This window comes from Poeciliopsis prolifica, unplaced genomic scaffold, assembly GCF_027474105.1.
Source record: "Poeciliopsis prolifica strain line A6 unplaced genomic scaffold, Auburn_PproV2 SCAFFOLD020, whole genome shotgun sequence".
NCBI classification, from domain to species: domain Eukaryota; kingdom Metazoa; phylum Chordata; class Actinopteri; order Cyprinodontiformes; family Poeciliidae; genus Poeciliopsis; species Poeciliopsis prolifica.
The window spans coordinates 6,666,783-6,690,262 of NW_026562395.1; the positions used below are offsets into that span (position 1 = coordinate 6,666,783).

Genomic DNA, 23,480 nt, shown 5'->3' on the forward strand with positions numbered 1-23,480 from the left:
AGTTTGACGCATTGACTGAAGAAAGCGGGAGTACTGAGGACTCCCAGGCAATGACAACAAGGGCGAAATACTGTAAATTCCAAAATCACCACAAACAAAACGACAAACTAATGCGCTTCATAATCTCAGAGGAGTGACATTCACCCGTACGGAGAGACAGATATAGTTTTATCAGATGTCCCTCTACCTTGAAATGTCCACTGTTCATGGGACAATGCATGTCTGAACCAAGAGGGAAACTGAGATCAATGCCTCCACAGAAAAAACAAACTTCCACTGATGATTGCGCGGAGGTATTTCGTTCCTCTCTGGTAGCTGTTACTTTCGTGTGCTGTGGTCAATGACCTTACTCTACAATCTTGAGCTGGAGGCGTTGCCCCATGCAAGGCATGAAAGGAGCTCTGAAATGTTTGCGAGACTCTTTCTCATCGTCTTGGATCTGTTATGTAACCTGACAGACTACAGGCGGATGTAAAAAAAAATTATAATCTTGATAGGCTAGTAATTGGAAAGGAGAAACTGGAGACTGAGTTTCTCATTTCTTGTTTTTTGATCTTCAAAACAAAGACCATCCAACAATCTTTCCCGGACCTTTCTACTACATCTGTCTTTATTTAAGATCACGTTACTGATAAAAAGTCAAATCTCACCATTTTCTGCATTCAGTCATTTATTAAATCCTCAGGAAACCTGCTGGGGGTTGACAACCAAATGCAGATGAATCAGATAAGATTGATTATTAAAAATTTTATCTGAGAAAGAGAAATACCTGGTGTCAAGTCAAGCATTACTGCAGTGCACAATAACAAGATGTAGATCTTTACAACCCTGAAGAAATGTTTGGAAGGTTTTGGAACAGAGCCATGTTAGAGAAAAGATGTAATGATTATTACCAGTCCAGAAAAGCAGGTATGACTGAGTCAGAGGGATGTTTTCGAGATTTTGTTTGTAAGTCAACAAGTAAAAGTTCTGCTCTCTGGCAAATAAAAGAAGAAGCCGGTCTGGTTTTGATACGATATACAACAGTGAGTTCCACTGAAATCTGAAGTGAGGAATCTTCAGAGGGTGTTTCCTACATTTGAGTTACTGTGTAAACTTGTCTCTCATAAATGCATTCAGTGTGTAGAGCACAGCAAAGGACAGAATCAATAGGACAGCTTGCTTAAAAATCAACTCCAAAAATTACCTGACCAGCTTTTTATTTAAAGATATTAAATAACAGTCTTAAGAACTCGTAAGTAATTAGGTTCATCATGAGCAATACGACACATTTAAAACAAAGCATGGATTGAAAAAAAGAAAGGTATTTCAACTTTTCTGAAATAGCTCTGATAGCCTGGATTTGTTTGGCGCCTGTTGTATTTCAGTGTAGCTTTAAGACTCAGAAAGATTGTTTTATACCACTGGTATCATAAACATATTTAATTCCGTCAAGCTGCTTTTGCCTCGAATATGAGATAACTCAGGAGACGAGGAGAAATGTTTTTAAAATACATTTATTTTACAGAATAACGAATAATGCGACACCATTATACCATCCCCTAGTTTTAAAATAGATTTTAAAATAGGTTTTAAAATAAGTTCAATGAAAACACTGATATGGCACATTTATATGGAGCTAAAGCTGTTGCTTTTGCCTGCAGCGCTCTTGAAACATGAAAGGCAGACTGACGCCTGCAGAATAATCACAAAGTAACATTGTTTAAAATACATTGTATCTGTGCTTCAAAAGGCTAAATGTGTACATTTAGTTGAAACCACCACCGGTTTCAAATAAAAGAGTTGTGAGCTGGAGTCAAGCTTTTCAAAAAATATATAATGGCATTATTCAAAACTATTCTGGGTATAAACTATATCTTTATTGCTTTTTAAACCTTTTGTGTGTTTCTTTGTGACAGAGAAGAACCAATGGGAGCACAAAATCAGAAGGAGGTAAGTTTGCTTTAAATGAAAAGATGTTTAGCGCAGAAATGTGAAGCCACGAGTCAAAAGATCTCACAATTTCTTTTGAAATTTTCAGAACAAGACTCTGAAGTCACGACAGGATGGAGATCTCACGTATTGCCACCAAGCACCCTGGAAAGATCTCATTCATCAGCCAACGAGCCAGCCACAGTTTCAACCGGGCATTAATGTCACAAGAACTCAACATTTGCAAGGCCAGGACTATCATCTCATGTTCGACAACCGGTTTTCCTAACTTGACATTGTACCAAACGGACAGATGGATGGGAAAGGGGCAGAAGACCAAGCCAGTGACCACCTTTTCTGTCATTGTGACAGGAATTTACTTATCTAGATAAAAACATTCCTTTATGTCTGTGGACTATGAAGTTGTTTGAAAGTTCATTTCCATCAGAAAAATTCTGCTATTTAAGATGATCAGAAAACAGGTTTCTCTTATTTACCTATGCAGCAACATAGTTAGCAGATCTCATTCAAAACATTTAAAACAATCATAAGCTTAAGCAGTAAAAAGTAGCATACCCCTTCATAGCCTGCATGTACTTTTATAAAACTAGTTAGGATGTCTAGTCTTTTTGTTTGGTGCTATCTGCTAATTTGAATGTTTGTTATCATATTCAAGATAATTATTTTTAATTGTGATACTTGTTCAGTACAGTAAGTTGATTGCTTTTGGTTTTTATACCCACATCATGTATCTGATCATCAATTCAATGAATTAGGACTAGATTCATACTCAAAACAGTAGCATACATAATTTGATCATCAGTCAAACCTGATTGCCTTGGAGGGGTTTTAACATGTCAAAAAACTCTGCAGTCTGAGTAAAACATCTACCACATACCATATATGCAATGGCGTTACTTATTCTGATGCAGTTTTATGTAAACACTGTCTATGCTGATGAAGGTTCACTCAACTTAGGGTGAAAGATGCTTGAGCCTAAAGTAAAACTGTACTTCCTGACTAATTCAGCTAATAAATATTTCAGAAATTGGGACAATAAAATGCTGGAGCTTTGACCCCATCCTGTCAAGGCAGAATACAGTGTATTCCACATCCCCAATTCAGATAAAGCTGCACTACAAAGAGCACAACAAAAGTGACGCAAATAGTTCAAAAGCATGACAAGGTTTGATATTACCAAAAAACTTCTGTTCTTTTGTTATGTCTTTTTCAAATATGGAGCTGTATGGCAAGACAGAAAGTCTCCAGAATTCTCCATTAACAAAAATATTTCCAACTTTACAACATAAATATGTTTACTGTTCGCTACAGAAACTACCCTTGATTTATTGTTCCCTCAGCTGAGATTAACAGCTTCCAGTTGGAATTTGCATGTTTTTGTTCCTTTTTGGACAATTATACCACCATCATCTTGTTCCTGGGGATGTTTCTTAAATATTCTTTTCTTGCCTGCTGAAGTGCTCAACTCTTGGTGAGAGATTTGTCTCGTACTATTCTGATTAGGAATTCTCATCTATTTATTACTATTTTATTCTTCCTGTTCCAGTGGTTGAACAGTCTCCGTTCTGGCGAGGTGATGCATGTGAGGCTGATCTTGGTGGCAGAGGCGCCAGGGACTTTGTAGAATTCAAAGAAAACCATGCCTGAAAACAGGGTGGAGTCGTCATTCTTGTCATGCCTGTTGCCATGCCATCCGTTAGCATATAAATCAATTGACCTGTTCAAATACCACAGGCCCGAATGAAAGGCACGTTTGTCACTGAGCCTGCTTTTCCTGCAACGGTGCATTAAAGGCTGTGAAAACCCATTCTGGTCCATATTTGTGTTTTTTGTTAGGATATCATAGCGGAAGGGCAAAAGTGGTCGGTAGACCAGACTTACTGATCTGAATTGGTTCTGAGTTTTGAGTCACACGACTCTCTTTTTGAGGATTAGTTTGTCATAGTTAATTCCAGGCAAAACCCTGAATGTGGGTTTTTGAGTTCTGTGTCCGTCATTATCCCTTACATGTCATCAGTTGGCTTAATTTTGTTGACCTCCTAGTCACCACCATGTCATTGCTGCTACTGATCACTCAGCTGTAATCACACCCTCCACTAATCCAGTAACCACCCTCCCAGACTGTTTACTGCTCTGTCTTCTTAGTTATATATCAGACCTGCTTTGCGTATGTGTTTCAATCTCAAATTAAATTTGTTAGTATCCATATATTTTCTGTATATTTGCTTCGTATGTGGTGCCAGAGCATCTCCTAGCAATCAGTAAGAAAGGTCACCAGTTAGTATCTTCACCAGAGTTTGTGGGATTAATTGTACGATGATGTATTAGTGCCATTGTAGACAATAAAATAACTTTTCTACCTAAATACTCAGATAATTTGAGGTTAATCTGAGTTTTTCTCAAACAAAAAGTGGAATTTCTGAGTTTCAAAAGTCAAACATTTTTGACTTGTAAATTTTGGGTTTTGAAACCACAAAGTTTTCAAGTTTTGTAAAGATTAATCTCAAAATTTCCTTGTTCTTTCTAGCAAATGTACAGCTTTTTGGAGCTCAGAAATTTGCGATGGACTGGCGGCCTGTGCAGGGTGACCCTACCTCTCACCCATTTACCGCTGGAGATGGACACCGGCAGCCCTGGCAACCCCACATGGGACAAGCGTGTAAGATAATGGATGGATGGAGCCCAGAAATTTTCTTGTATTTTCTAGAACATTTCTGAGATTAATGACTAGAGTTCAGCAAACCCCTCTTAATAAATCATCAATTGAAATCAGGCTAGTTGAAAAATAAACACCGTGTTTATCACACGTGGTTTTCAGAGGTGATGCCATTGATGCTTCACTCTCGACTTTATAGTCCAGATATCTCCTTGGACTGACGGCTTGTTCTGCAGGAAGGACACGTTGCTGCACCTCATTCCTTTCCTGACCTCTTTGTGTGTTACATACACCCTGACATACATCCACCTCTTTTTCCCCATCCTCTGTTTTTCAGGAAAGGCCAGTAGGGTAGGGGTCTGGGGCCGCTGTGTTTTGTTCACAGGAATGCTCATTAGGTATAAAACATTTTCCATAAAACATTTTTAACAATAAAGGCCTGAAGACGAAACCAATCTCTGCAACTCATTCTGCTACTACATCTATAAAACAACAACAAAAAAACCCAACATTTTGAATCCCTTATTTTGCAAACAAAGTGACCAAGCTATGTGTAAGGTGTAGTGTTTTATCCCAACAAGGAGCTAGATATTTGATATCTAAATGTTTTAGTTGCAGAATCGGAGGCAGATGGAGTGAAGGCATTGATACACACATTGGAAACTGTCAGGACTGCTGCAGAAGCTAACGGTCTTCCTTCTCGCCACTCTTGGGACTACAGCTAATAGAGTGTCAAGTAGCATTGGAGCAAGGTATTTCATCTTCCCAAGCTGCATTTTTTTTTTCAAAATATCTAAAATATACTCTCCAAAAAGAATAAGTAAGAGTTACGTTCAGAAAAATCCACAAATATCAAACCGTGAATAAACAGGCGTAAAAGGTACATACTTTTTTCACCCAAAAATGTATACTCTTTTGGATTGTTTTACTGTCTTTGAAGACGCTTGTCTTTGAAAAATAATTCTGAATTTAAATCTGCTAGAGGCATGAAGACCATAGGGACACATCAACTTCAAGGTTTTCAGGGCTAGTCCACATGAAAACCGTTTTACTGAAACAATGTTACATCGTCAATGTAACAACTTACCATTTCTATAAAGTCTAAACAAGAACAGTAGAAAGTTTTTTTCTATCTGACCAAAGCATGTTCCAAGCCACAATGTTTTGGGAGATTTTAACCATGCATGTCATTGACAATAGTCTTCATTTTGCCATTGTGCCTATGCAACGGTGTATCATTTTTTTCTACATTACCTTTACTGTCATTGTACCCTGTTGCATATTCAATCATCTTCTTGACCTTGAAAAAATTGTTAGTTGAATAATAAGGCATATGTCACCATAAAGTTGAGTTCAGAAGAGATTTATATTGTGTGTACACATTTTACCACATAGTTCTTATTAAATAAAAAGTCAAAAGTTTCATGGCGTGTGGGTTGAGTTTAATCAACCTAAACCTGGTAAACAACAGCATAGTAAGGTCTTATTAAATCCTTGTTAACACTCGACTCTGTAACTGCAATGTCTTGGTTTCCAATCGCCTCAAGTCCAGCTGAGGCCCAGCAAGCGTTCCAGGGTAAAACTGACGTTCAATTCAGAGGAACTGAATCGGGTTTAGGTGTACGATTGCGATAAGGCCTCTGCTATACTCTCTCAGACTGTATCGGCGCTCAGAGCCTAAAATCCCTGCTGACTGGATGTCTGGTGGAGAGGGTGCAGACAGCCGACACTAATCCGGCCTCTCCAACACAGAAACAAACACGCTGCGTACACACACAGCCGAGTCCTGTGTGATACGCAGGCGATTCGTCGTGTGACGTTGGGGGTTGATATGAGAGAATACAATTATGCGAAGCGTTCGGCTTCTCTCTGTGTGCATGGTTTTCTTAACAGGTGGATTGTTTGATGCTGGAAAAAAAAACACTTGTTCAAATAAATATGGAGGTTCTTTTAAATTGGATTAATGGTAGTCAGATTACAGTCTAGACTAAATCTACAGGAAATATTCATGTGCTGTGCATTTGGGATTTGCATTTTTTTTCTATGAGGCATTAGTTAGAGGTCAACTCGGAGTGACCTCACGGTTGCCGAATACGTTCTCAAAAATTGGCCGTCTTTTTGGGAATCGGTTGCAAACGAGTGCATTATTATTTTACTTTTTTTATTTTTACAAAAACACACCACCAGGTGTTTTTGTAGGGAACAGACAGGGTGGGGGGTGTAGAAAAGGAAAAAAAAAATCTATTTTGGTTGTTTATGTTTTTGGATGGGAGCCATGTTAGATGTTTATCTGCCTGAAAACACATGAGCAGAAAACCAACAAGGAGGATGCGCTTGTGCTGCAGACAGACAGACTGACTGACAGGAAACAGACAGTGGATGCTGCTGCTGCTGCTCTGGTAACCCCTCACCTACATCATCCTCTTGTGCACAGCGCGCCGTGCCGCGGGCTGATATCTCTGCGCTCTGCCCAGCTGTCACCTCCGGCATTGGTCCGCGGAGCAGACACACGTAGGCACGTATTCGACCAACCCCCTTTTTTCCTCCGGCAGACTGTAAGAGCCGGCGAGCGGGCGGCGGGACGAGCCGAGGCAGAGCGAGGCAAGGCAGGCAGGCAGCGACGATCCGCTGCTGCAGCAGCTCGGACCGGGACGGCGAGGACCGAGGTCTGGAAAGTAAGAAAATCGGATTTCGTATACGAGACGGTAGATGTTGCGCGGCTTTCTTGTTGCAGGAAAGAGAAGGAGCAACAAAAAAAAAATGTTTTCTTTTACAGCATGGGAGGAGGGAGGGGGTGTTTCTCCTGAGGTCGGTCTGCGTTGCCGGGTGGAGATCAGTGAGCTTGTCGGTGGGGGTTGGGGGATGACAAACTGACACTTTTCTGTCGTTATTTCTTTTTATAGCTCATCACAAAACAACTAACACTGATAATAGCGCCTTTCATGCATTTAAAAACACGCATCACTCCATTTCAGCATCTATGTTATTTTAGATGCATTTTTGTCCGCAATAACGTCTGCAGCCTTTCAATATGCGCCAACAAATATGATCTATATTGGAATGATCGCGGTATTTGTTACGCTTCAGTTAAAACGCTCGGTGTTTACGTCCATAGCAGAACCCTGTCTTGGTTGGTGTTGCACTTGTTTTGCGGTTTCTCCGTTTTGCGGTCGGTTTTTAACGTGACTTTGCGTGAAAAAAAAAAAACTCTAGATATTTTCAGCCGTATTCACCTCGTCTCGCTCCGACCCTCCCGGTGAAACTCGTGTCCGAACACGTTGCTGGAGCGGGGGTGTGTACCAGAGAAAGCGGGGCGCAGCCAATCAGCGGCCGCGTTCTGCCCACACTATGCCGCTTGTTTACTACTAACGCCGCACGCTGATTGGCGGAGAGCTGGGGGGGCTAGAAAATAGGGCTTTATGCTGCGTTTAGGTGCGTGGAAAAGTACAGGATAGTGGGGCTTTTCTTGTGCCATGCACCGCTGGGGGTGGATTAAAATGGAGTAAACAACTTCCACATTCGCAGTAAAGGTTTTGATAACAGTATTGGACGGAATATAGATAAAAATATTAACGTTTTTCATGTCAATTAGCATTTTTTTTTGCTGTCTTTTAATATTTCCTGCTCAGCAACGGCTGATATGTTCACAGACTGCCTTTATGTATATGTGTCTGTACATGTATTTTCTTCTTTAAGATAAAACAAACATCTCTTCTGTTTTTGTTTTTGTAATTATTATTATTATTTTCTTTGATTCATTTACCTCACGGCTGGTGTTCCCTGAATTTAACCCAATGTAAAGAAACGCTACATTCACTCTTTATTCACTAGTTAGCAACCAACAACAACCAGCTAATAGCTACAATGACCAAATACTTGATACACCCTCTCAAACGCTTACAACTGCTTATTTTAATAGTTTAAACACCAAACATGCCTTAATATGGATGGACGAAAATACACAGTGGAAACAGTTAGCTTTACGCAAAAGCTAACATCCAGCTTTTGGGGACTCAGCCAATCAACACCAAGGAAAGTAATTTGCGCTCCAGGATTGGCTGCTTTGGAAGCTGCCAATGGCAAGTCAAGTAGCGTTGCAATTAGTTTTGGGTATTTCAGTTTCAGAAGTTGCTGGAGGGGTTGGGGTTTGTGTGCCATTTAATAATAACTGACTTGACTAATGGCGGTTAGCAACACAAACCAGTAGCAATGTAACTTTAAGTATTTGATGCATTTAGACTTAAAGGCAGGTGATTTCTAGGATTTCTATGATGATTGAGTTCATGAGATTAAAAGGGTCTAAAGAGCAAGTAAACAAGAAAATCTGCAGTTTTGCAGTAAGTTGAAATACCTGGGCGCAGCGCCACTTGACAGGTTACTGGTAAAGCAGCCAAATCCAGCTTCATTGGCACTGACTGGCATTTAAATGTATATTTGGAGTTTGAACCATTAAAATAGTCATTTTTAGAGGGCGTATTTCAGGCGCTCTCATTTGAGAAGCCAGTATTTACATGGGCCCAATCCATGCAAATCCTGGGAGAAAACTTACATCCGTTAGCCACCCCAGGGGTCCTAAGTTAATGGTTTCCAGTTGATTTTCCACACTTGGGCACACAGTAATAGAACCCACTTTTCGCGACATTAAAAACATTCTTTAAATGTCTAACATTTGAGTCTCTGGTGGTGTGTCTTTTCAGGAATTGCTTGTTGATTTTGGCAGCTTTGAAGTGCCTGAGCACTTGAAAATACACGCCATATTTGCCGTGGGACCATTTCGTGAAGCTTTTCAGCTTTAGTTTAGTTTCTGAGCTGTCCCGGCTGCAGCTGAACGCAGCACTGCCCTTTTCACCCTTTTTCAGGCGGCAGGCCAAAGTCCTTGCAGCCAAAAGTTAGATTACGTCTGCTCAGAGTTTGAGTCACTCTCATGTTTTTGCAGGGAAGGAGGCAAGCAAACAACTATAAGATAGGAACTAAATCCATTCTTTCAAGAGTGTTTCATCAGTTCGGACCTCCTGTGGTGCTGCTGCTCTTCACCACCAGCCTTACAGATGCAGGATTAATATTTGATTCATTTAGAATATTTGGGCTCTAGCAGAAATCAACCATTCACCTTTATTTTTTTTCTGCTGGCATTGTGCAGAATGTTGCCTTTTAAAGATATTTGCAGAACCTTGATCTTTTTCTAAATTTGTCACATTAAACTTGGGGATGGACCGATCCACTTTTCACTTCCGATATCTATACCGAAATCTGATGTATAGTATCGACCAATACAGAAAAACAGAGTTGAATTGACTTGAAATGTTTCTGTTTTGTAGACACAGACATAAATGTACTGAATTGCAAATTTATCAGTTAACTCTGCACCATTACAGCACAAACAAATACATCAATAGCTTCGCAAGCTTGGTCACACGTGAAAACAACACAGCTTCAATTTGTTCAATAAGTTAGGAGTATAACAACCAGTGTAAAATAAATAAAACAATAGGTCAAACATGTGCAAATAAACTGCAAGAAAATCTCTTTCAAATGCTTCAGAAAGTGCAATTAGTCATTCTAAGTACAATGTAAAATAAATATATATTATAGCCTGACGTTATTCAAAGCACTGAACAACGCTTTGTGCAATGCTTTCTAGATCTGCCCTTATGGATCGAGCATATTACCAATATCCAATCTAGATTTGTTTTCAATATTTGGACCATAGCAGGTAAATATGGTCAGTGCCAATATATTGCGCATCCCTAAAAATAATATCACCTGAAAATGGATGATGGTATTGCAAACTGTGGGCCACAATATTAGAAAAACTGAGAATTGTGACATTATTGAATGCTGGAACAAATACATTGCTTCCTACTCACCTACATTTTCCAGACTGACCCTCTGACCACATTTTTGTCCCTGAGTTTCAGCATCAGAGACCCCTTAGTTTATATCTACTCCTATTTTAAAGAGTAGGCATAAACTCTCATTGTTCCTCAACAAACACAGAACCAAATCACGTTGTACTTTCACATCATTCAAGTCGGTCTGCTGACAACAAGCTACGTGTGTTTTCAGAGCATGTTGCCTACAGTTTGCAGCATCCGTCTGAGCAACATTCGTAAAAACCAGTAGGGGATTTCCCCTCTGCTTTATGTTCACTGCTTTAACATGACAGCATTCAGTGTATTATTATCTGAAACAGATTCCACTATTGCACGCATAATAGAGGCGTGTGATACACCAAGTTTTGGTATCAATTCAAAACCAAGTAAATACAGGATGCATATCGCCGATACTGATACCGATACTGATACTTTTTATTTAAGTCAGATATATCATCAGACGTCTGACCTCTGGGTGTTGTACTGGTAGGACTGAATTTGGACAAAGTTTATGGGTGTTTTCAAAATACTTTAATAATATTAATATAATTTGTGTGCACTAAAAAATATTACTTCATCATAAATTAAATTGTTGCAAGCAATTATAATTTGAGAGCAAGTCAAAACTAAATATTTTTTTAGGTTGAGTTGAAAAACTTCAGCACAAAAATGAAACATAATTTCACGAATCTAAAATATCAATATTACCACACAGGTGTCGATACTTGGCATCGTTATTACCAATATTTTTGGATCAATCCGCCCACTTCTAGTGCATCATATTGGTGGGTTGATGTCAGCCTCCGCAATCCAATCAGTCGATCACAAAACGAAAGGATGGTCCAAAAAAAAAGAAAGAAAGAAAGACCATCCAACTGTCCGATTATGTTTGTAGCAAGAAGGGTTTGACCGCATGGAACCTGAAATATAATACCCCGCCAAATCATTTTCGCAACCAGTGTTTTGCTGTCGAAAATGAGTGCACACACCTAAATCATGGCCACTGTAGTGAGTCAGTGTATTACATAACTCTACTGCAATCCTACCAAGACGCGGCCGTCCACCTAAACAGTCATGCTGGGGAAGCAGAGCGTTAATCAGAGACGCAGCCAGAAGGCCCCCGTCGCCACAAATCAGACCTTTATGGACGAGCAGCAAGAAGGAGGAGAGAAGGCTGTGGGTGAAAAGAAGATGAAATTGTAATACTCTGCCTAATTTGAAGTTCACTGCGACTTATGGAGGGTTTTCCAAAAAAAAAAACAGTGTGCTGAAAGAGTAACATTATACTGAACTTTCTGCAAATAGCTGAAATCCAATTCAAGGCTGTGCATGACTGAGAAAGTGATCTAATGCCTCATTTGCCCAAATCTGTTGCAGGTGTCTTGTCTGAAGCCAAGTGTGACGTTGTGCTGAGTCCCCCCTCACCGTGTGCAGCAGAGCCATGGCAGCTATGGGACCAGAGAGCGGTGGTGATACGGGGCCAGGCGGGACGGTGGCTTGCCGGGTGGGACAACAGGACGGTGCGTTGGCGGCGGCGGCGCACAGTGGCAGGGAGCTCAACCAGCAGACTCCGGTGAGAGGCCAGAGCCATAGCGAAATCTTTCTTCTAATGAAATGCTCCCACTTAGGAGGTGTTTTCTTTTATCTTCTCATTTGAATCATACAAGTAGAGACAGAGTGGCAAAGTTCAGTCTTTTCCAGAGGAAAACAAAGCGTTCCTGCAGACGGGATCCGTGTTTTTCATCCTGAATTCATAGTAACACACCACTGTGGCTCTGAGTCTGGCAGCCGCTTCCTCCTCCTGCCGTTTTTGCTCAGCAGATTTTGCCATCTACAGATGGACAGGAAGTATTCTCTTAACAGTGTGGTTCACGGCGCGACTTAGTTGCAGAGGATCAAATAGTGATTTTCACCAGGTTTAAACACCATGTGTGTCCCGTGATTCATCCTGATCCAGTAAAACCAGGAGGATGCTTTAAAGACCTCCCACTGTCTCCCTGGAGCCCAGAGAATAGACAAGGACTGAAACGATTCATCAAATTTAATGTGATTAATCGATTGTTGAAATAATCGCCAACTAATTTAGAAATAGGTTAATCATTAACTGCAGTACACTTACTTGAAAATATACCTTTTGCTGAAATAACATATTCAGAGCAATAATTATATATATTAATGGAATGTATATTTTACACTGGGCTAGCAGAGCTGGAGCTTACCTTACAGGCAGTAAACACACTGTAAGGAATACAGCGGTTCACGCACAAAAGTCTCCTGCAGTACGGTGTCCCCTGCAGGACAAACATGTTAGAATTTTGGATTTAAGATAATAATAAAACCCTACATTTTTAAGTATGTTCTACCTAGAATTAGTCAAGATTCATAGTTTTAGCTTCACCCAATACAAATTAAGTTAAAAAAAGTTTAAAAACATGTCGAAAGAATTTATTTAGCTGCAGCCTTTGCCACACATAAACCTAAAACATTTATTTTCTAGTGGAATCAGAATATGCTTGTATTTTTTTATGTATTTCTCATTTTTATAATCCTTTAATAAATTCAATTGTCAGAACAGGCAACAGATTAATCAGTCACTAACATACATAACATAACATTAGTTGCAGCCACAGAATAGACTTTAAAATATTTCTGTTAGTTTATAAATCACAGCATAGCAACAAAATACATTAAAGATCTGTGTTTGTTGAATCAGCCTTCCAGATCTGTCAGGTCTTCTGGTTCTGGTTCTGGTTTTGATTCGGTCACCAGAACCAAAAACAGATATCGAAAATATTCTGCTAATGTTAAATTTAAAAAAAAAGAAATTGCAATTTCGATGTTTTGACATTAAAATCTCACGCAAATAAAGTTTGTTTTATGCGATAAGTCAATAGATAACATTACACGCCTTGATCCTACAACCACTTCCTGTCATCTTCTTCTTCATAGTTTCTGCCAGTGGTAACATCCGGTTGTTGATGAAAAAAGTGTTTCCATTGGAGTTTTGTGATATAAACTAATTTAGATACAGTCAGAAAAAAACCTTCATTGTAGTGCCAAAATATATTTTCGAAACTGCTGTGTTTCTATTAAGCTAATTTATTTTCGACATGTCAGATTTTAAAATTTTACAAATGTTAATTTTCATTTTATGTATATTGGCTTAATGACGGCATTTGAAAAAATGTAATGCTTACTTCTTGTTTTACAATTGGTGTCTGTATGATATTTTAATGGTGTTAAATCTCTTTGACCTGCCTTGTTGCTGAAATGTGCCTCACTAATAAACTTGACAAGTTTTAACACTGTCTCCTCGTCCCTCCGCCACCTGAAGCTGCACACTGCAGGCGGCGTCCAGGCCGAGAAGGCGTTCGGCCATCATCACAGGACCAAGACGTCAGGCTGGGGTAACTTCGCCGCTCCGCTACAGAACGTGGGCGCCGTCACGCACCTCAGCAGCGTGCCGCCCAGAGGCGACACTCCGTACAGGTGAGCGAGCGACACCCGGTGCTGGCGTAGCGGGGGTCGCCATGACAACGAACGCTTAAAGGCATCTCTGCGTGATGCTTTTCAGCTTCCGGAGCCCGGAGTCTGTGGAGATGGACGAGATAATGGCCGCCATGGTTCTGACCAGCTTGTCCTGCAGCCCGGTGGTGCAGAGCCCGTCACAGACGGATCCGGGTCCAGGTCAGTCTGCATTCTGTAGTATTAAATACTGAGTCCATTGGAGCTAATGCTTGGTAGATCTATCAGGAGCATTATTTGTAAAGTGTATTTCTACTGGGACGGTTGTTAAACATCAGCAATTACCAGTATTTCATAGCATTTATACATTGTTTATACAAAAACAAAGGTAAATATTACCATTTAGCGTCACTCATGTTTCAAGAGACATTGTGAAACCATAAGTCCAATGAGAAGGGGGCTAATAGGATTGGTCAAAACTCAGCCAAATTGACTGGTCAGAAATGAACGAAATACAGAAAACTTTAAGGTGGTTGGTTAAATTTGGGGAAAAGTTGACCAACCACCTTAAAACCACCTTAGTAAAGATTTCAATCAAAGTAATCCAGCAGACACATCTCCTGTTTTGAAAAGCAGAATAGACACTGGGCCACCCTTAGTAATATGAATCACCCATCAGGGGCCCGAAAGAGACTATAAATAAGATCTAATTATTTTACTGTATCATTTATCATAAAAAGCACTGAGCCCCCATAGCTGTTTATTTAATAATTATTTTACTTGCCCGTGTATGCAATAACTGCCAGAACGAAGGCCACATATTTGATAAAAACTCACCTGCCTGAGTAAAATAAATATTAACCTTCTTAAGATAACGAGGAGTTATTCCCATTTATTCCAAAGGGGAATAAATGTGCTATTGTGATATTGGACGTCTTTACAAAAGACCCAAATCTCTCGACCAGTTCGTGACACCAATCGCTTTCAGTTGGGTGAAGCAGCTCAGCGCGAGGCTGACTACTGCAAGACAGCTGTTTCTGCCTCCTCAAAAAACCCTCAAGAAGTTAGTCATGACTTTGTGGAGGAGGCAGCGTCGGGAGATAACGATGTTGGAATGCCTTCCCGAAAACCAAAAACATCATCGTCTCCCACTCCAGCCGGCTCGTCCTCGTCCGTCGACATGGAGAGCGGCGGCGGCGAGCTCTCCGACAGCGGCAGCAGCGGCTACTGGAGCTGGGACCACGGAAACGGGAGCCCCGCCCCGTCGCCGTCCGTCACCGAGGTGGACAGCAGCCCCGATGAGGGTCTGCACATGGAGCTGGAGCAGGGCCAGGAGCTCATTGCCAAAAAGCCAAAGGTGAGCCGCCCGGGCGGGAACCTCTGGGGGATTCAGCCGAGCCCTCTGCGCCGCCCCGCGCTTCACCTCTGCTTTCTGTTCTCTCTCCCCGCAGAGCTCCCTGCGAGGTGTGTATCGGTGTCTGTGGCCCAGTTGTGGCAAAGTGCTGACGTCGTCTGTTGGAATAAAGAGACACATCCGTGTGATGCACCTGGGGTGAGCTGACATCATCGCTGCTTCACCCACAAGAACACTCAGTTTCACTTCATCAGTTTATTCATAGTGTTTGCGCCATGACTAAAAATAAAAGATAAAAGAAGAAAACAAGTTGAAACACACACACACCTATGGATAGAGTGTAGAGGCCCGGGCATAGAGGGAACATAGAATGTAGAACAGGAGATGCGTCTGTTTCATAGTGACTTTAAAACTAACCACACAGTGAGCTGATGGAGGAAAAGTTTATTGTTACCTTTCATTTATCTTCTTCTCCTCTCTTCTCTTCTCTTCTCTTCTCTTCTCTTCTCTGCTCATTTGTTCTCTTCTCTTCTCCATGTAAGTTACTTGTGTATTTCTTCATTCCTCATTTTTTCAAATCTTGAGAAATCTTGAGATTTTAAATATGTCACATCTCACGGTTAGAGATGGACCGAGTGTCTGCTGAATGCAGTCGGATGCTAAAATTGATTTATTGATTTATATTTTTGTATTTTGTGGCGATCACCCGTGGCGATCAAATCTGATCTTTCGTCTGATCAGTAAACGCACCACATTTAAGCGGTAATGGTTGCGTTGTTGCTTCCTTTCTAATTCATTCCCTTCTGATTGCATCATCTCTATGCCAGCTTTCTTTTGTGCCTAGCGTTTTTCTCAGGTTTTTTTTTTTTTAGTCAAGCACTGAATGCTGGGTATTTAGAGTTTACCATTAATATTGCTCAATAAATGAGGTCAAGTCTCGTCTACATCATACAGCTTTAATGGTGAAATAGGGAAAATGACTTTGTATGTGTTTGATCCGTCCACTGGTTCGGGTTTGTGGTGATATACGGCGGTCTGATGTTTGGGGGGCTTGCGTGCAAACTGTTTGACCGCCATCCTGTCTGAGCGGGTGAGAAAACCAGAGAGTTTAGCCTTTAAAGACATTTCTCAGCTTCAAAACAGCATTAAAAAAACAAGAGGAAATAAAAATTTCAGCGTTCTGAAGAGCTCTGACTTGGTGAAGAGAAGTGAGAGTTTCTATCTGGGCCACAGTGAGCGGTGCTCTCTGACTAACTCTTCTTCTTCTTCCCTCTGTGTGTCCACTAACATGTCCACCCCCACACACACTCACAAGCAGAAGTGGGTCCGATCAGTCCCAGAGAGAGGAGGACTTCTACTACACCAAGATCTGCTGTGAGACCGCCGAGGCCGGTTCCGGTTCCGGTTCCACCGCCGGTCCGCCCCAGCAGACTCCGGGCCAGGCCTCTGCTGCTCCCCTCAGCTGGGCTTCGTGCGGCTCTCCGCCGGGATCCGAGCTCCAGATCCCCGCGGCTCACAGGCCCAGGTCCAACTCCAGCTCGTTGCCAGGGCCGACCAGGCCCAGTCCGCTCAGCCAGTCGGCCCCCAGCAGCTTCTGGCAGATCCACACGGAGCATCTGTATCAGGTGGGTGCAGATGAAGAGCGAGGCGACGATTTGGGGTAGAGGAGTCTCAGAGTTGTTTTGGTCCTTTATTGCTCTTGAAACATGAGCTGACTTTAACTGATTCAGGTGTCCTGCTGCGAATCACTGCATAACTGTACAAAGCACAAAACTCCTTTCATGTTTCATCATTAGTCATGTGAGTGAAAGTTCTTGTTTAGCAAAGTGCTGCTTTAAATGAACAAGTTAAAGTCCTGGCCCTAATTATTATTAAACCATTTATTGTTTATCTCCTTAAAGGAAGTTGTAACTGCGCATAAACCTTAAAGTTTCCACTTTTTGTTTGTTTTAAACTGTTACAGATTCACTTCGTTTAGTTGTATTTTCTGCACTGAAGCACTTTCACATTACATGCTTGCAGTGCTGGTTCAAAGACCCTCCTTACCAGACATTACCCCCCACCCTCTTCAACCAGACAACATCTAACGAACCAATGAGCTACAGTGTTGTTTATGCATCACAAAGCAGCACATTTCACTGCTGACCTGCATTTACCCTGAGCCACAGAGCCTGTAAATGGATGCTTTGTGACAGAGAGAGAGAGAGCAAGCTGCCGGCTGGCTCACTCACTCTGTCGGCGAGACCAGACTCTTGCCAGTCTGCGAAAGCCACAAAAAAAAAAAAAGAAACAGGTCACCGGCAGCAGCCAGCCTGCTCTGGGTCGAACACCGACAAAAAGTGGTTCCCAAAGCTCCTCATTTCATCTTTTGTACAAAAATTCAGGTTGCAGTCGGCTTAGCTCTTACGGTCTCTCTTCTTACACAGATGTTTTCACTTTTACTGCCTGGATTAACACAGTTAATACTTTATGGTGCTTTGTGTTCTGGAGGCTTGTTTCAGTCCTCTACCGCGCTGTTGGGCTCGCTGGAAGAAACGCGGCTGGGGGGAAGCGGCACAGGAAATGATCAGTGACACTGTGACAGTTCAGTTGTTTTGCCACAGGAGCAGGTTTCAAAGAAAAAGAAGAAAAAAGAAGTCTGAGCCTGATTAGCTCTGCTGGGTCATCGTCAAGGTTGTGGGAGTCTGAGTCTGTCTAAAAGTTTCCCTCTCTGAACATAAACGTGTGTGTTTGCTCTCCTGTGCGTCGTCCTGCTTTATAAATGAATAAGCTTCATGAAATGATCCAAGCTGTCCCCTCGGTGTGTCTGATGTGGGAAAAGAAAAAGAATATATCATTAATTCAAACAAATCCACGCCGCGTTGGGCGTCGTTAATGATCTTCCTGTTCCTGTTTGTGCTGTAAAGCCAGCCGCAGTGAAACGCCCTCGATGTGAAGCTGCCATCCTGTTTTTCGGTCCGGTCCACACATCGACCAGAGACACGAAATCTGTTCAGAGAGTCGATTTGTTACTCGCTTTGACTGGAATTTGGAAGTTAGTCCGTGTTTCCAAGCGGAAACGTTCAGAATGGACCGAATCGCTCCGGACTTCTACACGCTTTCAAAGAAGTAGAATGTTAAGGAAATACTTCATGTTGCATCCACACAGGATGATGCTGCCACCGCTGTGTGTGAGAGTAAAAGTGATAAAAGCTGAGGCAGAGATCAGGGATGAATATGTTTGAAACAAATAGAAGCAGACTGGTTTGTTTGTAGTTTCATTCTTTCTTCTTTTTATTTTTTATTTTACTTCACTGTGCGTTATTGCAGAGTTATGGCAAGTTAAAAGTTCATTCATAATTCTTCAAAGAGTTGTTGTGAATGGCGACGCTGTGTGCAGGACATATCAAGAAAAAACAAACGTATCTCCAGTAGCAGTCAGTGTTGCAACACATCTCAAGAGGAAAATTCATGAACTGAAGCATCTCACTGAAGTTAGTCTTTGTTTATGGAAGCCGAAACAATGTAGACTGATACAAAAGGTTTAGATTACAGTGGAAACCTGAGGGGAAGCATATGAATGAGTGGAACTGGTTTCTCAAAGTCTCACTTAATTGAAGCTGATGACATCCATCAGTATCTTGGAGTCGACTCCATTTACAACCTGAAAGTGAACCAGCTGAGTTAACATTCTCCTTTTTTCTTTCTCCAGGCCTGCAGCCCTGTTCAGGTATCTGTGGCCCCCAGAAGCCCGTGCAGTCAAGGCTGGACCCCCTCTGGCTCGGTACCCGGCCACAGCAACGCTCCGGTGAGTCTTTAGTCTGAATCTGGGTGTACTTTGATGCTAAAGCTAAACATCTACTGATATCAAACTAGAGCCCTCCATCATTGTATAGTTATAATATAGCAGTATCTGCTACTGCGCTACTAACAGTGTGTAGAATCATCTGCTATTAATGTCTTAGTAGTTGATAAGCTAATGTCTTATCTAGTGAGATGCTAGTAGATAAGACTTTGAGCTCACTCCTTATATACTAAAATATCTAGTAGCTAACGTCTTAGGTAACATTTACAAGCTAAAATGTTAGCTTAGTTAGCTCAGTAGCTAACTTAATTGTTAGCTCAGTAGCTAGTGTTTGCTATTACACTACTAACAGTATGTATGGAAACATCTACATGTTAGCTGCTAGCGTCTACGCTAAATGTCTTTGTAGCTACTGCCTGCTAAGCTACTAAGACGTGTAGCTCAGAAGCTAAACGTCGACTAAGATCAAACTGGAGTCCTCCATAGTTGTATTATTATTGTCTGCTGTCGTTCTTCCTCAGATGGTGAAACCTCGCTGCCGCTCAGTCAGCGTCGGGGAACAGTGGCTGCAGCAGAACAGGCTGCAGCCAATGAGCGCGTCTCCCTCCCGCAACCACTGCTCCTTCAGGTATTACAGCCTCCACCAGGCCGGCTGCAGTAGCTGAAACACACTGCCTACATACAAATGCTGGAGGTCAGGGGAAAGTAAAGGTTCGAAGACCTAAAGTGTTAGCGGCAGGAGGAGGAGAAAATAGGTGGGATTGTCTTTATTTATTTACATTTGCATCCTTGGCTGTAAAGAATCGAAACGGTCTGATTATACAGATGTGTGAGGCAGGATAAGGGCTAAAAAAACTCTAATTGAAGACAGTCTTCAATAACGGCGGAAGACGTGAAGCAGCAAAAGAAAAAAATATATGAATAAAATAACAGAGAAGTTTTGAACCCATTGAGGAGCCATGAGGAACACCGCAACCCTCTTGAGTTTCCTCGGCCCCCACTGTTGTAGTTTAAGTAATTCATTTGCTGCCGTTAAAAGTGTCAGGCTTTTTTAAATTTAAATCTACAACCACCATAACTCCAAATGCTTAATATTCTATCGATTATCTAGGAATTAGTTTGGTTTTTCAATATGTAATTATTCTACATTTTGTGATGCTCTGCAAGATAACAAAAGTTATGCCTTTAAATGCTTTTTTTAAAAATGTAGATGACATTGACTTTGTTCACAAATGGTAAAAAGACAGAAATTACTATCAGTTGTTAAGACTGGCCCGGTTGTAGTCATCGGACTGATAGCAATACGTTGAAAAAAAAATGATTGAAATTGGTCGATACCGATGTTAATTCTGATATATCGCACATATTAACATTTTAATATCTGATGCGTCTGTACATAATAGCAATGGGTTCGCGTCTCGCTACAGGAAGGGCCGTGGGGAGGCCAAGAAGTGCCGCAAGGTGTACGGCGTGGAGCGCAAGGACCAGTGGTGCACCGCCTGCCGCTGGAAAAAGGCCTGCCAGCGCTTCCCCGACTAGAGAACGAGCCCAGCGGACGGATGGACGGACGTGTGCGAACAGAGACTTTTATCGAAAAGAGAATACAAGAATATAAATCAAGAGAAACAAAATTCTTTGTGTTTTCTTCTGTTTTTTTGTTTTGTTTTGTTTCTTTCCTGAAAGGATAGAAGATGGACTCTTTGTGTATCTTTGTATCTCGATCCTGAAAACTGAAGTTTGCGATGGTGCTGTTGACTGACTTTGACCATGTGATGTGCTAAGCCCTCTCTTCTTCTTCTTCCTTTTTAATTTTTAAAAAATCCAAAGCTCATATTGCTCCACCGGATCCACAAACTGCTACCTGGCTGTTTCCTTTCTTCCAGTCTTTCTCTTCCAGTTGTTACACAGTGGTTATGATGTACATTATATTGCGTGCTCTGATGTTCTGTACGAACATTTTATACCTTTTTTTTTTGTTTTTCATACATTATGGTCTCGTCTAGCCTGTGTAATGGGCTGACTGATGTTGTTTTTGTTTTTTTTTTTTAAATGTTTTTTGGCACTTTGTTGGAATATTAACTCACAAGAATAAGCTACATTTGGTTCAACTCAACCAAGTTCCTTCCATGAGGCTGAATTCCTTCCTGCCCAGGCGTCGGCACACAGACCCGGTGTTAATGGTTTTATCGGTTGAAGGTATGTTTGGAATCGTCACGGCAACTGGAATTTGAGGAATGAGTTCGTACTAGAGGAAATATATTGTCAAACACAATAAAAAAAAAAAGCACTGAGAATTCTGACGGGGCTTCGTTTCCTTTTGCGAACGGCGCGCGAGAGGGTCGGTTTATTTCCAGATGTTTGAACTGACCACTGTTCTCCCACAAAACTCCAACTCTCTGAGCTCCCTCCGTGTAAACACAGTGTGTAATCACCCACGCGCAGCCATTAGCGTGAATCACTGGATCTTTTAATCAAACTCTAGTAAACACTTCAACACAATTAAGATGCACGGTAATGGATTTGACCTGCTCATAATGGCAAAACAAATACAGCTTTTGAATTTTTTTTGGATTAAGCAGAAACATTGTTTTGTGCATCACAGTAACAGAACTGCACAGTTTTCCACTCAGGTGATTTATCTTTTTTTTTTTTTTTTTTTTTGCACAAAGGCTCTAAAACCATTGAGTAGATAATATGTGCAGTAGATAATTCTGGATTCTTCGCTGAGAATAAATCCATGCTGGCTCTGTCTGGAGGCAGGTTCAAAAATAAATGTCGCAGTGTTTGTTTGTTTGTTTGTTGCTTTCGAAATCATACTTCAAACTGTTTACGTTTTTATTGTTTGGCTATTTAATCAGAAGTTTCAAAGTGACCATCGTTTTTATTTGTTTACGCGTTTCGATCATTTCTAACCGTCGGCCACCAGAGGGCAGTAATGCTCCACGTGGCGGAAATCTGCCTTTCACTTCTTGCTAAATCAACTCATAATGTTCGGAGCTCGCAAGGAAAACTTGAACAAGTATGTTATTTATTTATATGTTCATTTTCCTTTACGGTCCTTTTGTCGTAGTCGTTGCTTGGATTCTGCGTAATTCTGTCGAGTTTACAAAGCGCAGAAAAACCAATTTTATCTCCATTGTGTTTAATTAATGAAATTTCTTTAAGCAGAAAATTGGACTCTCCGAGCAGTAATTAAGAGTTTGTGCTTCAGCGCTCCCTCGGTCCGACCTTATTTACCAGTAATTGAACTATCAGAAACATGGCGCCGGTCCATTTCCAACCGAATTACTGAAACCTGCGCAGTGAAACTCGGAATGTGTCGCGAGGTCAAAGGCGGGGATTAGTTTGGAGTGTGCAAAAGTGTAAGCCTGTGTTCTGGTTTTTGTTAGTTACATGGACGAGTCAATTTCTGTCCAGGACTACAGAACCCGTTTGCAGTGTGAAAGTATTTATTCCCTTTGAGATTTTTTATATCATCTTAATGAAACTTTCACTGAACTGCTAGGTTAATACTGAAGAATGGCGCAATTAAAACAGGCCACATTTTATTTGTCTATTTTAATTAACAAGATTTGTTGGTGATTTAAAAAAAAAAAGTTTAATGGAAAGTTTTCCAAAATTTTTTTTTTTTAAATCCAAAAACTTTGGAGAAAACAATTTTTCCAAATTTTTGGGAGGTTTTTTTTCCCAAAATAAAATTTGAAGTTGACTATTTTTCCTTTGGATGATTGTTTTTGTTTGGGCAACAAAATAGACCAAAATTTATTGGTGTGTTTTCAGAACAAAATAAACCAAACTTTTTTTTTTTAATGAAAATTTCTCTTCTTTTACAGAAACAGTCTGAAGCCCTGTATATATTTTTCTTGATCGTTAATGAAGTACAAACTTCATTAAAAAATATTTATTGTTGATCAGATAAAACTAAAATAAATCACAATAAGCATTTAATTATTTTTTTTCTCAATTTTTAGTGTTATGCCTTTTGTGGCCTGCCACTAGTTAACAGTGGCCAATTTTTTGCCCATTTTAACTGAGTCAATTTGACCAGTTAGCTAAGGTCAATTTTTTTTTTATTATTTAAATTAAAAAAATTTAATTCCAAAAAACTTTGGGAGATTTTATTTTGGAAAAATTTGCCTACCTGGCCTGAGTCAAAAAGCTTGGAGACCACTGCACCAGATTTTATTAAGAGTTTATCGAAGTAAATGGGAACGAACAGAAATGCATGTCACACCTTTTAGGTTTTCATTCATAAAAATGTTTGAAATCCATAATTTCATCTCGTTCTCTGCCGTCGTTTTCCTTCTATTTCACAAGTATGAACTGCTCCACAGAATCTCCATGAAAGACACAAAAATGTGAGGTGCTATGGGGAAGTGTTCTATGGAGCTTTGTTGGTGGAAAAACTTCACAAGC

General features: G+C 40.9%; 1 protein-coding gene across 2 annotated transcripts; it reads left to right on the forward strand.

The window, feature by feature from the left end:
* Window positions 1–7,015: 7,015 nt before the first annotated feature.
* On the forward strand, window positions 7,016–21,358 carry znf395b (zinc finger protein 395b). 2 transcript variants are annotated; one of them, XM_055044320.1, is made up of 10 exons: window positions 7,016–7,263; window positions 11,839–12,034; window positions 13,796–13,950; window positions 14,036–14,148; window positions 15,084–15,283; window positions 15,378–15,478; window positions 16,599–16,905; window positions 18,972–19,067; window positions 19,586–19,692; window positions 20,492–21,358. In XM_055044320.1, the coding sequence occupies exons 2-10, from the start codon at window positions 11,903–11,905 to the stop codon at window positions 20,601–20,603; spliced, it is 1,323 nt and encodes a 440-aa protein (XP_054900295.1). In that variant the 5' UTR covers window positions 7,016–7,263; window positions 11,839–11,902; the 3' UTR covers window positions 20,604–21,358. The 2 variants fall into 2 exon arrangements, with proteins under 2 accessions (XP_054900295.1, XP_054900294.1); XM_055044319.1 differs by having other exon boundaries at window positions 7,141–7,254.
* Window positions 21,359–23,480: the final 2,122 nt, after the last annotated feature.